The sequence below is a fragment of the Podarcis bocagei genome (assembly GCF_964188305.1).
Source record: "Podarcis bocagei genome assembly, chromosome: 2".
NCBI classification, from domain to species: Eukaryota; Metazoa; Chordata; class Lepidosauria; order Squamata; family Lacertidae; genus Podarcis; species Podarcis bocagei.
Window position 1 is genome coordinate 76,181,452 of NC_138126.1, and position 18,366 is coordinate 76,199,817.

Here is an 18,366-nt window from a genome sequence, read left to right on the forward strand (position 1 = left end):
CTATTATAATCTCTCTCTCTCTCTTGACAGCAGGTGAGCTACTGTTTGCCAAGTTATTTTAGAAGCCGTTTTCGTTAGAATTTTCCCTGGCTCTGTTCTTTTATGTTTTTAGTCTGACACTCCTTCACTGTATGCTTTCGGGTGGCTTTATCCAGCATTTATCTGTCCTGCAGACAGTTTTAATCACACTTTTGTAGGCCCCTGGGGAAAGTTTTCTATGAAAGGAGAAGGTAAGAAATGTTCTATATACATAGCCCAGGCTGCTCATTTCTTCTTCTGTGTAATTCGAGAACTGGTGAGCAACCCACTAGTCCCTGGTGAGAAAACAACAGGTAGGAAGGGCTTGTGTGCGTTGCTATCTAACTCCTACAGCTAAGAGAAGGGCCCTGAGCAGAAAGCCTGAGAGAGAGAAGTTCTCCAGCTTCTCCAACAGGGCTCCTTGGAGCGGGAAATCATCCTGAGGACACCTGAGAGCGACCCGTCGGGCTCCGAAGCCCCGACCGCCCTGCGCGCCAAGCGACCCGCCTCTCCCCGCCTCTCCTCTCCCGCCTCCTCCGCCTCCTCCTCCTCTTCTCCCCGAGGTGGAGAAACAGAGAGACGTCAGGCCGGACCGGAGATTAGCAGTCGCTTTAAGTGGATTAGAAAGCAGCCGAGTTTGGGAGAAGCGAGCGGAGAGTGAGCGGAGCAGGCGCCGCTTCCCCTCCTCAGGCTTCAGCCTCTCTCTCTCGCTCGCTCGCTTTCTCTCTCCAACTGAGGCGCCCCGCCATGCCCCAGACAGTGGCTCTGAGCGGCCCTTCGCCGTGGGGCTTCCGGCTGGTCGGGGGCAAGGACTTCAGCACCCCGCTGACCATTTCCAGGGTAAGACTCCCGAGGGAGAAAGCGCGTCCCTTTCGTTTTCTTCAGTGTGGGGGGAAAGGGGCGGGCTGCTGGCTTGAGAAGCCTCTCAGGCACCGGCCGGCGCGAGGCTGTCACCATGCCCTGACCCGCGTTGGGCTCAGCTGGGCTGCCTTCTGAGGGGGCGACGACTTGCGCGCAGCTAGGCGAAGAACTCTGTCAGTTTGGGCAGCGCGTGAGGCGAGGGAAACAAGCAAGCCTTTTGCGCCATTGGGCTCTCAACCGACGGGGGGGGGGGAGGCGACGGTGCCCCGTCTTCTTGCCTCCCGGGCGCCGCAGCCTCTGAGGCAACTGGGTCGCGGCGGGGAGCAGCAACGGCAACAAAGGCGGCATTCCAGGGACGCCAAGCGCTCCGCGGAGCATCGCTCCCCGCAGAGGCACTTGTTGCGCGCCTCGAGTTCCGCTCGTCGCTGATGGATGCGGGAGGGTGGCATGGCTTGTGAAAACTTAAGACGACAGAGGAGGCAGGATCAAGACCCGCCTTCAGGGGTGCTGAGGCAGGAGGCTGGTTTTGCCCAGCTGCTTTCGTTTCAAAACTCAGGAGTTTCCTCTCTGGTGCTGGAAGTGGAGAAGTGGGATATTATTTGGGATCGGAGTGTGTGCTAAGCAAAGCTGGGTAGCGACTTAGATTTAAAGGAGAAGGAGAACCTGGAACCGTGCTGAGCGGACCAGAAAAAGATGTTCTCCTTTAACAGCGATGGGCTGCTGCTGCTTCTAACTAGCGGGCTGGATCGCCTGAGATATGTTCCAGGGAAGCAAGTGAAAGAGTTTGCACAAAGTGGTCTGACTGGGTGTTGTGTTTGGCCCACCAATGAATGCAGCGCGTCAGCGCAGAGCAGGGAACCTCCAGCCTTTGAAGCGATTGGATTTATCTGCTGTTTATCTGTTTTCTGCTTGGGTCTCAGCATTTTCGAGCGCTGTGCAGGCAAGGCAATCCTTGGACCAGTTATTTATCAGGAATAGCTCTCCTGAAATTATACCTGGGGTGCATGACTTTCATATCTGGTTTAAACAAGCTGATCCCATTCATGTTGACTGGGAAGTAAGTTTTCCTGACAATCGTGGGTCTTAGCTATGAAGTTAACTTGTGTTGGGTTGGACTGATCACCTCAGCTTACAGTCCTAAGTATACAACAGGGCAGCGTCCTAAAATGTCTGAGAAACAAGCTTAGGATAATTCATATGAATGAAGCTTAGGACTCGTATGAATAATAACCAATACTAACTATTAACCACCCAAAGAAAATGATTGAAGGGTGGCTTGAAATGCCTACTGATTAGAATGTTTGATTTCTAGAAGTGTTTCAGAAAAACGCAGGTCTGACATTGTATAATGTAAAAACGGGTAGGGATAGTTATTTCACCATTTAATTTTATTTATCCCAAGGCAGCATTACACTTTAGTCAGGAACAGAAAATGGCATTTATTTTATTTTTTTACTTTGTTGTAATGAAAAAATGTCCTCTGTTTGGCCCACAGTTCAGTAAATCACAAATCCCTCCCCCAGATATGGATATATGTACACTTCTTGAGCTTCATTAAGCAAGTGAATGTACCACAGGGAAACAGTGGTTTTAAGAAATGAGTAAAACTGTTTCCAACAGGAGCCCAGTAACTGGCAAGATGTCCTTCTCTCTTGGAATTTTTGAAGTGCCTACTTCAAAACATGCCTCTAACAGAAACCATATATTTAGATACTAGAGAGCATCTGATTCTTTCCCTCTCCCCCATCCAGCCACACAATGACTGCAATCCTATACACGCTTTCTTGGAAGTAAACCCCTTTAAACAGAGTTAAATACATTTCTGAGTAAACATTGCATAGGCTTTGGATGCAAATGTCAACTCAAAATGCCATAAATATTTTCAGTGGTTCAAATTTGAAATACATAAATAGAGACCTATGCAAATTGGTGGATGTAGTTTTCTCTTTTGCTCTTACATTTGTCCTGTTCACATATACACCACTCACAAACCAAATGGCCTGCTTGCATGCTTTCCTGTAGCCATCTGGTTGGCCTCTGTGACACTAGGATGCTGGACTGGGTGGGCCTGATCCATCAGGCTCTACTTATGTTCCTACATAAAAATGCAAAGTGCATGGGAGGAGTACCCCCCCCTTCAACCAGCACCCTTCAGGCACTCCTCCCACTCCAGCTAATTAATTTCCTGTTTGACTCTTTCTGCAAACCATTCCTGGTGCCTACCATAATGGTATTTTAAAAGCAGTGAATATGTATTTGTTGTCATTTTTCAAGGGGGAAATGTAACAGAGCTTGCTGGGAGAAGAAAGAAAAGGTACAGCCAGTCTAGGCAATACCTGTCAGAATGAGTTTTCCACAGATATTAAGAAAGCTAAAAAGTAAGACATGAATTGCTAGACCAGACCAGGGTTCATATAAATCTGTGGTGTGGAAATTTGCAAGCTGATGTAGAGGTAATGAGGGATATCTATCATTTCTGCCTAGGATCCAGCATTCTGTACTTCTAAATATGGAGTTTCTATTGAGCTACCGTAGTTGCCAGCCACTGACCAACTTTTGCCCCCTGAACTGAACTGTTGCAATGTTACAGAAATATGGGGGTCATAGGTGCCAGGGATATGCCTTAGTTTTATTGTAGAGGCCACATGTGAGTTCCTAAGCATAGTGGCCTGAAGATGAGATGAAAAGAGGAACAGAACACGAATGAAATTTCTGAGAGCTGAAAATTTCAGGTAGGAGGAAACTCTCTCATTAGATCTGGCTCTCAGCCAGATCTAATGAGAAGAAAAGCTCAAGGGAGGCCTTCAAAGCAAGAAGCTTTTAGACACCTGAACTTATCACAAAGGTGATTTCACTGTGCTGGAGGATTGAAATTCATGTGATAAGACCAGCAGCAGGTGATGTCAACAGAGCTTGGAGCACTTTGAAACGGAATGAGCCATAGAATACAATGGTACCTCTGGATGCGAACGGGATCTGTTCTAGAGCCCCATTCGCATCCAGAGTGGAACGCAACCCGTGTTTGCAGGTCGCGATTCACCGCTTCTGCACATGCGCGTGACATCATTTTGAGCATCTGTGCATGCGCGAGCGGCGAAACCCGGAAGTAATGCATTCCATTACTTCCGGGTCTCTGCAGAGCATAACCTGAAAATGCTCATCCTGAAGCAACTTTAACCTGAAGTATGACTGTAATAGAGGGACGCGGGTGGCGCTGTGGGTAAAACCTCAGCACCTAGGACTTGCCAATCGCATGGTCAGCGGTTCGAATCCCCGCGGCGGGGTGAGCTCCCGTCGTTCGGTCCCAGCTCCTGCCCACCTAGCAGTTCGAAAGCACCCTTAAGTGCAAGTAGATAAATAGGTACTGCTTTATAACGGGAAGGTAAACGGCGTTTACCGTGTGCTGCTCTGGTGCCGGTTCGCCGGAGCAGCTTCGTCACGCTGGTCACGTGACCTGGAAGTGTCTGCGGACAGCGCTGGCTCCCGGCCTCTAGAGTGAGATGAGCGCACAACCCTAGAGTCTGTCAAGACTGGCCCGTATGGGCAGGGTACCTTTACCTTTATGACTGTAATAGAATTGTAGAGATGGAAGATATCATGAGGGTCATCTAGTCCAACCCCCTACAATGCCAGAATCTTTTGTCCAACATGGAGCTCAAACCCATGACCCAGAGATTAAGAGTCTCGTGCTCTACTGACTGAGCCATCCATCATGAGCCATCTTGCCAGTCAGTGATCATCAGGACCTGCCAGTCCTGTTAATCAGATCAAAGCTTGTTCAACTTCTGTTAACCATGGAGGCATGCTTCCTTACTATTTAGGAGGGTGCCAAATGGTTGGGTAGTTGTAAAGATTTTTCTTGTAGGCCTACTGCAAGCTATGCGAGGAACCTGGGCAGACTTTACATTGTGGTGGCTATAGTCATGGCTGTAGTCATGCCAGCTTTTTAAAATCCTAGCACTCTTTTTTTTTCCCCCTAAGGAGAAAAACAACAGTGCTTTGGAATACCAAAAAAATCATCTGTTTAAAATAACAGAACTTTATATTTTAAAGTCTCTTCCCCACCTCAGCTTGAGAAAGGGAATCAGTACAATAATCTCATGTGATAAGAAAACAATTGAGGTACTATTTCTTATTCACCTGGAAACACAAAGCACATGACATGTGACCACCTGGCCAGCAGCTTTCCAGTGTCGCACTAGATTCCGCCTGCAGCAACACTTTTGAAATCTTGTTTTCATAAACTGAGTTTCAGGGAGAGGAGACAGTGCAGAATTTGGCACGTTGTGTGCTACAGGCTTGTTAATACAAAGTTAACCTTGCTATGATTTAACCCAATGGTTAGTAATTAAAGAGTAGGGCTGCATTTTGCCTTTCAGAGAGGCCTTTTGAAGCAGCTTCATCTGCGATTATGACCATTTTAGTAGTTAATAAAAATTAACTTTGAATCCTCCTCCCCAAAAAACAAAATGTTTACGCTGCTAAAGCTAAGCTATCCAACACATTCCAAGCTCTTTTCCTAATATAGAACATCAGCTACTGTCCCAGAGACATAGGGAACATTTAATCTCAAACTGAAATATAAAGTACTCCTACAATAGGTTGTTACCCATTTCTTCTTCAGGCTGCCTTGAAAAATGGATATGTAAAAGTCTTATATACATTACAAAGCAGCGAGGAATTTTTTTTTAGTATTAAAGCAGTATTTTGTCACAAAAATACAGAACTTGGTAAATGAGTTAGCAGACATGGTACTATGCTATTTAGGCCATTCCATTTTGAGTATTTGTTGTGTCAAAAATACTGACCTCCTTTGTCTTTTCATTGCAAAAGTTTGCGAACTTTGAATCTTGGGAGTGTCTTAAAGGACTGAACATTTCTCTTTGAAGTCAAATAGATAACTTGCCTTTTTTATATCACTTTTGTAGCCATTTTGTGTTTGGGATAGGTATACATAATGGCTCATAAAGCTGTCACATACATTGCAAGGAGAAACAGCTGCTAAAAGGTGTTTCCCCCCATGCAGCCTGCAAAATTCATTCTCTGTAGCTGCATTCAGTCTGGAAGAAGTCGCTGCAGTAAATGGGAATCACATCCAGCAATCCTAAAACAAAATGTCAAAGACAGGCAAATGAATAACTTTTCAAAACTATTCTATTTGTAATTGTTACAGTCAATTTGAATATATTTGGCTGCAAAACTCTATATGTTCTTCTTAATTTAGATAGGTTTTGCACAAATCCCATTATTTTAATGGGGGGATTTTAATAACACAGACCTTGAGTAGTAGCAGGCAAGGAACATGTGACAAGGTACTGATGAGGAGTGAGTAAAATAATACAGACATCTGTTAAACAAGCACATAATAGATATGCCCAGAGGGAAAGCAATTGGTCTCTAGGCATCAACACTTTTTGTTTATTTAAAAAATGTTTGCTAGCTCTCTGCCATTCTCCTTGCCACCCTTTGGTCTTAATGGAATTTATCATATCCAGAGAACCACCAGATAACCTATTCTTAAGCGGTTTTAAGTGTGATCCTGTTCAGGTTCACTCAGAAATTAGTCTCACTGTGTTGTGAGGTTTATTCCCCAACAAATGTGCATTGGACCACAGCCTTACAGAGCAATCCTATGAATGTTTACTCAGAATTAAGCCCCACTAACCAGGCACTGTGAAAATTTTGGGCCAGTGGGCACATCTGGAATTTGGACAAAGGGCTAATCACAAAGTTGCTGCCATTGGGGCATGGTATCAGGGGCGTAGAGTGGGTAGCTGGAGCCTGGGGCAGGGCAAGTGTTGCATCCCCCTGTGTCAGGAACTGGCTGGATGAGGAAGAGTGGTGGAATCCACCCAACCAAGAGCCCCACAGGGAAGGCACAGAAGAAGAGGATCTCATGCCTGGGGACTGGTGGTGCAACTCTGGTCTTACCTCAGAGGAGGGGAGAAGCTGGGATGTGCTAGAAGTAGGGTGCTTGTGGGATAGTAGGGTGCTTGAGGGATAGCAAAGAGAGGACAGGGAGAGGAGGTTCCCAGTTTTGATGTAGGTGCTGATAGTGATGACAGAGGGGAGGTAGAACCTGCAATTCTCCCTCAAGGCCACTTTTCTGCTGACAGCTTCCTAAGCCCCACCGAACAACTGCTTCGTTAAGACAGGATTGCCCTCTGTGTGTTCTTTGTTCTGCTTCCTTAATGAAGAAACTAACTGCAAGTTAGCCAAGTGTTTCTCTCTCTTTCTCTGACTTGCAAACAACCTGCTCTCCCTGTCGGCTTCCTGACACCCTGGTGGACTGGGCAGCAATCAGTTCATTTGCTGGCCAGCATCTAATCAAGGGAGTCTCTCCTTGCAAACTAGCCCCAACCTGGGAGCAGAAATAAGGCAGAGAAACGTGAAGCCAATAGCAATGCTGTGTCGCCTTGACCTCCTGTCCTTGCAGCTAGGTGCTCTGGGCAACACACGTGGCTCTGGCATTGCTTTCCCACCTTCCTCTTCCTCCCTGCCTCTTCTGTGGGTGGTGGTGGCACAAGTGCAGCTGTCCCTCTGCCAGCCATGAGGAGGCACTGCCACTGCCCAGCACCAAAGGCCTGTCCCAGGTGTGGCTTGCCTCCCTACAGCTCTGGCCTCAATGTGGGAACCTGTTGTGGAGGTGCCTGGTTGCACCCCCTCATAAATTTGCGCCCGGGGCCATGGCCTCCCTGGTCCCACCCCCACTAAATGACATAGCACAAACATGGCTGTCATGGCAGCATAGTGTAATGGCTGCTTTATCAAAGAAAGCACAAAAAGAGACAGAACTATAAAATAATGCAGGTTTCTCCCTTCGCCATCAATGGGGGAAATGCGCCTACATCAGCCACTGTCAGAGGAGATGGTAGGATGAATGTCCAATCCTGGCATCCATGAAATGTGATCATGTTTAAGGGAGCTGAACTAATGCAAACAGGAGCTGAGCAGGAAGTCCAAGCAGTCTCTCATGTGGATTTTTGATGGAATGTTTCTTGAAACCTTTCATGGGTATCATAGGATGTATTGGTGGGCACACTGATGCCCATGAGCATCACATTGGCAACCCCTGTGCTAAAGGGAGATGTTTCCAGCTCATGAATATCACAGTCATTTGGCACATGGGAACATGTGCCAACAACTATCAATGTCATAAAACGTTACAGATACGTATATACACTAGAGCAAATCTAGCTTTTCAGTGTTAATTTGAAGCAAGGAAAATATTGGTTGGCTGGCATCCATCTGTCTTGGGAGACAATGGAAAAGTGCCCTTTCAGGGGTGAAGTCAAACTGTTGGAGAGTTACAGCGCCTGCTATGATTGTAGAGACCACAAAAGAAGCCTTTGTGTCTTATGGCTGGAATATGCTTATAGATCTACTTGTGCACTATCATGTAATCCATGTGTATAATTTAATCATGCAATACAGCATGGGTGGTGTTTCTCAACAAAAATGGTGTAGCTGCATTAATGGTTATTATTTCCTGTATTTAACAGTGGTTGGCTACTGATAAATTACTGGTTTTTGGATTTACTGTAGAAAATTCAGTTGTGTTTCTTAAGTAGTAATGTGCAGGTCTTTATGACTCAATTTTAAATTTCCCTTCTTTTGAACATCATTATGAACTACCCTTACCTTATGCACTTAATAGTGCTTTCCCCCCACAGAAAACTAAGATAATATTGACTTTGTGCATAAAATGAATTACTTTAATTAATCAGTCCCACTGATAATCTGGGATAGGAAATCAGACAGAAGGGATGATTCATGTTGTTCCATTCCTTCAAGGTCTGACCTTGGTGGAAGCTTAACAAAATAAACCTCACACACCCTAAACATTTTCAAGCTTTGCCAAGCTGGACAAAACAAAACACATTCAGCCTAATGGGGGGGATTTACAGAACTTTTACAATGTTAGTGTAATGACATCAGTATTTTAAAAACAAAGTTTAAACTATTGTTCTCCTGACGCAGGTGCTCCAAGTTTCTGTGGAAATAATATGCAAACATCAAGGTTCCCACTTTGAACCAAGACCTGAAACCATTTCATCCATTTCTCAAGTAGACTGTCATGATTTGACATTTTCAACAGAAAAACAACCAAAAACATTTTAAAATAGAAAGTGTCACTGAGTCCAAACCTTGTACCTGAAATAAAATGGGAATAGGACAGGTTCCCCTCCTGCCAACCTAGCAGTTCAAAAGCACATCAAAGTGCAAGTAGATAAATAGGTACCGCTCCGGCGGGAAGGTAAACGGCGTTTCCGTGCGCTGCTCTGGTTTGCCAGAAGCGGTTTAGTCATGCTGGCCACATGACCCGGAAGCTGTCTGCGGACAAACGCCGGCTCCCTCGGCCACTAAAGCGAGATGAGCGCCGCAACCCCAGAGTCGGTCACGACTGGACCTAATGGTCAGGGGTCCCTTTACCTTTACTAGGACAGGTTCCCAGTTTATGACAGTGATGCTGCTAACACATAAGTATATTTACAATATGTAAATTTAATAGCTTGGTATAGTAATCAGATCAGTCCAGCTACTCTGCTTATATTTATTCAAAAGAAGCAAAAACAACAACATCCAGTTTTAAAAGGATTGTTTTCATACTCAACCATTTGTTGTGCAAAAGCTCTAAAAGGGAATAAACAGAGGGCAGTGAATTGAATTACAGAAATGGCACTAAGAAATAAAATATATATATATTATTGCCAGTGATAAATTGATACACAAAGAATATAAATATATTTATATTGTTAGAGACATCTGAGTGAGTGCATCAAGAGGTACTAATTATATGATTCACAAATGAGGGACATTTGTTTCATTTAATTAGATAAGCACAATGGCTTTATTGGGCTGGGTGCATGTGGTACCTCTTGGGCTCTCTTTAAAAATATTTTTTTTCAGCACTCGGTGGCACAGGGTAAACACTCCAATAGGAATAGAGATTCCTGTAAATAAGGGTCCCCTGCTTTGGCTTTTGAGCTTGGCAGATGGGTTTGAAAAGTTCTTGTAACAAGTCACAGTCACCAGATAGGTCCACTAGGGCTCATCCTTGAATAGAAGGCCCACTGAGAAAGGAAAATGCTCTACATTTGTGCATTCCCTAACAGTCAGGGGTGGCCAACACATGGAGCCAAGTGAGGTGATTGTCTCAGGTGGCAAGGTACCCAGGGCCAGTAGATCCCAATGTTGATCTTCCTCTCTTTCCCCCAATCCGTTCCTAATGCTGACCTTCACTCATTCCTTCTTCACTGGCAGGGAGAGGGGTAGCTCCATTCTGGGGTTGCCTGAGGTGCTGAAATGTCTTGGGCCAGCCCTGGTTACAGCCCCCATGCTTGCCACTGGCCCTCAAAAACACCAGCCCTATGTCTCCACTTCCTATCTTTCCCATAACCTTTGGTACAAAATGTGTGACATGATGTCACTGAGCTGAGAGTCTCTTTATCCATTCTCCAATTGATTCCCTTGGCTTTCGAGGGTTGGGATTGGCACATTATATGCTTTGTACTGTTAAATGTTTGCCGGGGGAGGAAGGGAGAAAGAGCTGTAAGGTTGCTGCTTTTGGCAACAGCCATATGGTTCCTGTAACTGAAACATATAATTCTACCATTAGAGGATGACATGGATAGGGGAAGCCAAGCACTGTGGTGCTCTGCTTCCTTTTTCCTCACTCGTGAGATAACTCAGCTCTTCTTGGCTGGCAACAAGATTCATAACTAAAACCATACATTTTAGCAGCAGGCTCTTGCAATCTCTGGAGAGGGATAGCTTTATACTGTGAATGTGAAGTAAATGTGTCAGTCTCCAGGGGACAGAGCTGAGCACTCCACACATCAGCAGATGGAAGCAGCCCTCACAAAGGCGGTCATTGATCCTGTTCTCCCACATTCATGGCTAGAAGAGAAGTTGTGGGTAGTAGCATTCAGAAGGTTGGAGGGATAATGGGATTACAAGACCTTATAAAAAAACAAAAACACAACCCTAACTCTTGCCTTTCCTTTACCAAGCTCGCACAATTAACTGGAAATATTTAGTGTTCCTTTGCCACTCATCGGGTTGGATTCAAAGAAGAGCAAGCAGAACTCCACTCATGCAGTAAGGCTTTCCTGGCTCCTTCCACCGTTGTACCCTCATGCACCCTGCAAAAAGACATTCTTGGGAGTTGAGCGACCCTTTGGAACAGCATAGGGTGTTTGCAAACAAACCAGTATAAAATACCAGCCATGCATCGTACTGAAATATGATTTACTCAGGACTCTTTTCTATATTTTGCAAGGAAAAAAAGCAGGGAGAAAAATTACAGCAATAATTAGCACAGAAAATCATATTATCATTGACAGCCAAACTACATGCAGCACCATTTTCACAGTAAATAGCATGTTAGGAGGGTTTGATCTATGCTGGAACCCTAAAGGGATAGTAGGTGGCTCTAACCTTTTGCCCCTCATTGTGGTTACAATCCAGATTGGGTACCCTGTGTCTGCTAACTGCCACGCAGTAAGCTCTTTCTGATTCATAGTTCAGTCTCTAACACTATGCTAAACCAGAGAAAATTCAAACAATATATCTTACCTTCGGAGGTCATGACTTCATTTCCCTCATGTGTCAACCCAACCATAGTAATCACGCAAACAGATGAAAAGCAAGGAACTAGGCTGGAGGATGCCTGGCATCCCTTTCAGTCCTGCAGTGAAAGCAGAAATGAAGGTACCATTGTCTGTTAAATAGCCCTGCTGTGCTTGGCTTTCTACAAAATACAATAGAGAACTTTCAAGTTCAGAAACTTTTCTAGTCTAGACAAAACATCCAAAGGAAGGTGTCTGTCATGCACTGACTCACTTCATTCAGAATTATGTAAGTTCATTTTAAGTTTTCCTTTGGCTTGCATACGTTTTCCACCCCCATACCAAGAGAGTTAAACTTGCATGATTGTCAATTGCAACTCATCTGCTTCTTGCCAAAACTGCCTGTGGCAATTGTAATCAATAACAGTCAGTGATATTTGCAATCCACTAAAACAAACTCTTCTGTGTTGTTTTAATGGAACCCAGTTAATGAATCTTGTTAAAAGCATATGCTTATTTCAATACAGTGGTACCTCTGGTTAAGAGCTTAATTCATTCCGGAGGTCCGTTCTTTTTTCTTTTTTAAAAATAATTTTTATTAATCGGAGGTCCATTCTTAACCTGAAACTGTTCTTAACCTGAAGCACCACTGTAGCTAATGGGGCCTCCCACTGCCGCCACACCGCCACCGCACAATTTCTGTTCTCATCCTGAAACAAAGTTCTTAACCCGAGGTACTATTTCTGGGTTAGCGGAGTCTGTAACTTGAAGCGTCTGTAACCTGAAGCGTCTGTAACCCGAGGTACCACTGTACAGTTTTTGTCTGGTCTCCTTAAGGAACTGCTAGTTAGGGAGAATTCTAAACTTAAACCATTTTATGGAACATTTTAGTGTTTGTGTTTTGGTTAATAAAAATATGTTGCTACACAGGTGTTCTTTTTTATGCTTTTTAAAAATCAAGTCATTTAAAAGTCAGCAATAAGCTATTTATTCAACTTCCTCTCGCCACCATCTCAGTTCTGAAAGAAATGGGCCTATAAGGGGTTTAATAAAAGGCAATGGCTAGAAGGGTCAGACTGAATGTTTAGGTTTCATGACACAGCATCTGTGTAATATTGTTAAGTTATTCTATACAACATCTGAATAGAAAAGTGACTCTGTCAGTACATACTTCCAGGGTTGCTGCATGGGAGTGTTTTTTATGAAATAGAAAGCTTGAGAAGCTGAATAAAATGCTTCTTATACAGCTGCTGAGGTGTATATAAAGTAGGATTATAATAGACAACCCAAGACTATAGCAGATTAGATAGCAGCCAAAATAGCTAGGGGAGTTCCAAAGCCTGATTTATTTATTTATTTTTAAAAAAGCTTTAAGTGCCTTCCTAAAGGTAAGGAGTGAGGGGGCTATTCAAGAGGGGAGAGTTCCAGAGGTGGGGGGCCCTCACAGAAAAGGACCTGTAGAGTATTGTCACCTTAGGAGTACCTGAAGGTATGGTTAGAAAGGCTTTTTAATCTTGGGCAGGATTATAGTCCTAACCTGACACAGTTCCAATGGACAATTCTGCAGTGCCAATCTTGCATACGTTTGGGTGCTGATGTTAATGGGGGAGGGGAAGACAGAGAGATGAGGGGAATTGCCTGAAAGGCAAGGAAGGAGCTTGCCTTCTGTGGATTGAGGGGTTTGCTAAATTCAAACAGAAAACGGTGGGTTTTTGTTTTGTGGCTCGGACCCTACCTCTGTTTTATACTTAATTTTGTTTTGTGATGGCACCCTCAATCATTTCTATATAAAAAACACTCATCTAACCTAAAGAAAGCAGGTTTCCAATCTTACATCATTCATGTGCTATGCAATTCTTTTCTGAAAAGCCTGATTCAGAGAATTCTGCTCTTTTATTGTTTGTTGTTTATTGTTCTGTTACTTTAAATTATTACTGGCATTCTGTGAATTAACAGAAAAGTCGTATATAGTTACAGTAAGCTATTAACTAAAAACAACTGTGGTGAAAGTTTTGTCATCTATGATCCATATTAAGCAGCAAGTGCTTATTTATTTGTAAGAAAATAATTCTCAGCTTATTTAAAAGAAGTTACACATCTCTTGAGGAAACAGAATTATGGTTATTACGATAAGAATGATCTCTTAACACAGCAAGATATAATTAACCAAAACTCCAGAGAAATGTTTCTTTAGATAACACTGGGGAAACCCAGCCAGATGGGTGGGGTATAAATAAAATAATAATAATAATAATAATAATAATAATAATAATAATAATTATTATTATTATTATTATTATTATTATTATTATTATTACCATAGTAGTCTAGCTTTTCGTGGCAATTGTGCTTGGAAGCAATAACAGATGCTGTGAATGACTGTGGAGAAAGCTAGAGGGTAAACATGGAGTTAAATTATTCACAAATTCATTGGCCACTGATCTACTTCCATTATATCATAATAGATTAATCTTATGCACGAAGACTATTTGTTCTGATACCCAGTGGTTCAAGGAAAACTTTGTTTCATTTTGGAGTGTAGAATCCACTCCCCATTTTTCTTTCAAATTCAAACTACAAATTCAAATTACAGGATGTGTCATTAGCCTCCTTCAAAGGGAGTTACAAGCTTTGCAAGATTTTGGCATTAATACAAAAACAGCAGGAGGGGAAGCGATAAAGATTTAATAAACAGCATGATATTTCATGCATGACTGGAAAGTGACAGGTAATCAGGGAAAGTTGTTGTGGAAGATAACACCCTGGCAGAAGGCTATTAGAATAGTTGCCACCATGTTGACTGTTTCTTTCAATTATAGAAACAATTTCTCATTTGTCCCTTGAACTGAATGAGCTGATCCGAAGCATGTGACAAAACAGTGAACCTTGGCAATAAAAGTGGGGGTTTCCAAGGGCCAAATGCATTTGCAGTCTGCTCATAGTATAAGATTCAGCTTGGATTTATCTAGCTTCTGAATGAGTCTCAATTGCAAATCCCCCCCCCCCCGAATATCACTAATAAGTTAGCAAGGTGCTTCAGCTGCATATTGGACAGAAAGTGTGCTTTATCACCTCTCTGCTAGTACACACCTCCCCCATAATGCAACACTGACTTCCCACTACTCTATGCTCCTTATTCACCAGGCCATGGAACTGTGTTGGAGTACAAATGCTGCACTGGTGGACTCTTGTATGGCAACCGCCGGATGCTCTCGCAAACAAGGAGCATGAATACATGGTGCTGGAAGTCTCTACTGGATCAAAGAGCATGAGAACATTGTTGGGTGAAACCTAATTCAGTACAGTGAAATTTCAAAAATCCAGCAGAAGCAGATTCCACAAGCATCCTTAACACTCTTTATTGACTCCAGCGATTCTCCAGTGATACTTGGCCATACAATCATGGCCTGGGTTTCAAGCTTCTAACCTGAACTATTGTCAATGGAGACTAAGTTCACCAAGCTGTTTAACTCGAAATAGGCATCATGCTGGCCACATAACATATGGCACTCTAAAGAGAAAGAAAGAGAAAGAAATAAGCCAATACATTTTAACCTTAGTTACAATCCTTATGAGCTGGAAATCGTTGCAGATAGACTTTGGCCGTTTGTAATGGATCAGCAGTTTTCCTGTGGGTTTCTCTGTTCTTTTCTGCTGGCTCTCTCAGTTCAAAGCTGCTTGCTCAGGGAAGCTCTAAAAACAGTGTGCTACCAGTTTCTACTCTGCTTTCTTCACTCTCACAACCCCAACAAGAATAAAAGTCAATAAATGTCCTGGACCTGCTTTTTCTCCACATGCAGTTTACATTGAGGAACAAATCTGACTCACTCACTATTAAAACTTCATAGTAATCAAACTTTTCTTTCTCTCATGCAGATTAATCCTGGAAGTAAAGCTGCCCTTGCCAGCCTTTGCCCAGGTGATGTCATCTTGTCAATTAATGGTGAGAGCACAGAAAACATGACACATCTAGAAGCACAAAACAAGATCAAAGCTTGCCTGGATCAGCTGACCCTATCTGTGAACAGGTAAACTATCCGTGCTTGCCTCTTCATGCTGACGCACTACATCTGTGCACATTCACCAAAATGTATGTACTGAACCTGTGGCTGGACAGTGGGATTATGCATCTGCTTGCACCTCACTCACAAATTTGCCATGTGTAGTATCCTAAATGTTGGAGGGTACATTCCTATATCCATTGAGTGGTATTCAAGCAGGTTTTACTCAAGAGTAGACCCATTAAAATAAATGAACATGATAGGCCCAGTAATTTTAATGGGTCCACTCTGAGTAAGACTTAGTTGAATACTGCCCATTCTCTCAAAATGTTCAACTTTTTACTTTCTAGGAGTAAAGATGACCCTTTTAAAAAAGTCAACATGCATAGGGATGTGTGCATAGACATATCAGAATGTATGAAGCAACTGACAGAGCACAATCAGTTGGTCATTTCCTACCTAATGTTCACGATACACACTTGTGGGTTGTATAATGGATTTTTATCACACTACATGTTCACGATACACACTTGTGGGTTGTATAATGGATTTTTATCACACTACATTTTCAAGTGCAACATGTCCTTCTCTCATCCCGAGGAGTCGCCCTCAGGGCAAGTGAGCAACCTGCCCCAACAAGGGTTGGAAGTGAAGCTGAGGCCTTTTGAGCCTCTGCCTCCTAGACTCTTCCCACCTTTGGAGAACTAGAGCAGATCCACACCATACATTTAAAGCACATTCAATGCACATTTTAAAGCGCATGAATTCTAGCAAAGAATCATGGGAACTGTCAGGGCTTTTTTTTTTTCTAGAAAGAGGTGTTGGAACTTGCTGAGCACCCACACAAAGCTGTTGAGCTTTTTTTTTTTAGGGGGAACAGCCACTTTTGGCAACCCTGCTGCCGACTTCCACCTCCGGCGTGCAGCCACAATTACATTCACTGTGCCAACACGATCGCTGCAGCAACCCAATCGTCACAACCCTAAAGGGCTGCTGGAATGCACCTAAGAGGTGCTGGAACTCAGTTCCGTTGAGTTCCAGCTGAAAAAAAGCCCTGGGAAATGTAGTCTTTTAAGGATGATAGGAATTGTAGCTCTGTGAGGGGGAAACTACACTTGCCAGAATTCTTTGGGGGATGCCATGTGTTTTAAATGTATGTTGAATGTGCTTTAAATGTATAGTGTGGATCTGCTCCAAGTATTTTAAAGCTCCAGTTGCTGCCCTTAAATATTTGCCGCCTGAGGCATCTACCTCACTCTGCCTCTTGGTAGGGCTGGCTCTGTAGAAATGTAGAAAAGATCAGAGTGGTAGTAGGCGGAGGATATTACAGGGAAGTGTCTCAACTCTAATGATAGCTTAGCAATAGAACACACTCAATAGAGAAGCTTTAAAATGCAAACTGAATTATCATCAGTTTCAGTGAATTTAAGTATTGCAAGTCTACAGATACGCTAGATGATATCTGGGGCCCTGTTTCTTGCTATCATTCTCATATTGTAAGACAATGAGCTATGTGGGGGTGTTTATCTCTAGTACAGCAGGTCTCCAATAACTGTGATTGAATGAGACCACATTGTTAGAGACAACATGATGTAATGCTTTCAGCACCACATGTGTTTTCACATAACTTTAACTAGCATATTTCTGCACCGAAATAAACTCTATTGTGGCTAAAGTAGATTTCTGCCCTTTTGATAAAAGCTTAGCTGAACCAGGGAAATGAGTTTTGTAAACATTTGTGCACCCCTCAGAAACTGCCTCCCATTTTGGCTTCATCCCACCACCACCGCCCTAGAAAGGATATAAAAGCATTTGCCCTGGGGGAGGAATAACCCTTGCAATATCTGAGAAGTGGGAGGGCAGCTTCTAACATCTTTGCTCCATCTGCCTTCAGAACCAGTGAGAAAGTCTTGGCCTGTGAGGAACTCAAACCTAGCTGCTTATGCAGCCATGTTTTCTAGGAGACCTCCAGCCAATTGGTAATCAGAACATCTGGCATTTTTGCTACCCAGCGCCTCCTGCATTTGCACTGACCGGATGTCACTGAGTAGCTAAATCAGGTTGGCTCTATGGCCCCAAGAAGTCATCACAATAATTACATGGTCTCTGAAAATTTTATCAATTATTGAAGGAGAAATTCATGGAGGACAAGCCTATCAATGGCTACTAGCCAAGATGGCTATGTTCTGCCTCCACTCTTGGAGGCGGTATGCCTCTGAAAGCCAGTTGCTAGGAATCATGAGTGGGGAGAGTGCTGTTGTGCTCAGGTCCTTCTTTGGAGCTTTTCATCGGCATCTAGTTGGCCACTGTGAGAACAGGATGCTGTACTTCATGGGCCATTGGCCTGATCCAGCAGACTCTTACATATTTAGGAAGACAAAGCCCAGTTAAAGTATTTTTTAAAGTGCCAAAGTTTGAGGGAACAATGGCTGCAAACGTAATTAAAACTGGAAAGAAGAGTTTGGGGGAGTGCACACATTCTCAGAAATGTGTGAGAATGAAAATTCAACATAGTTCTAATTTTGATCACAAATCTTTTGCTTTGTAATTCTCCGATCTGTTGGAGAATAGAGCTGTTACTTTTCCACAATTCCTCACTATTGTACTCTGCTCTTTCTTGTAAGGATTTGATTCCTGTCCTGGACCTACTAACATTACTGGATGATACAGGAGTTGGGGTTTCTTTTGTTCCTTTCACTTCTCCATGTCAGGTCATTATTGCATTTATGAATGCTTTATAAAGAATTTAAATCTAAAATATATTTGCCTCCAAAATTGAACAACTGCCTTTTTGTAAAAAGCAAGGTCTCTCCTAATGGGGAAAATCAATTTGTTTATTTTGTGCTTCAGCTAAAACAACTACAGTAACATTTTTACTGATTCTGTTTTTAGACTGGACCAAATTAAACATAGGG

The 18,366-nt window shown here is 43.2% G+C and overlaps 1 protein-coding gene across 1 annotated transcript in view; it reads left to right on the top strand.

The window, feature by feature from the left end:
- Nucleotides 1–558: 558 nt before the first annotated feature.
- Nucleotides 559–18,366, top strand: part of PDLIM4 (PDZ and LIM domain 4) — a 62,998-nt gene continuing 45,190 nt past the window's right edge. Inside the window, exons 1-2 of the mRNA XM_081185667.1 lie at nt 559–858; nt 15,327–15,478. Coding sequence (XP_081041793.1) covers nt 766–858; nt 15,327–15,478 — 245 coding nt within the window. The 5' untranslated portion in view covers nt 559–765. The remainder of the gene's footprint in view (nt 859–15,326; nt 15,479–18,366) is intronic.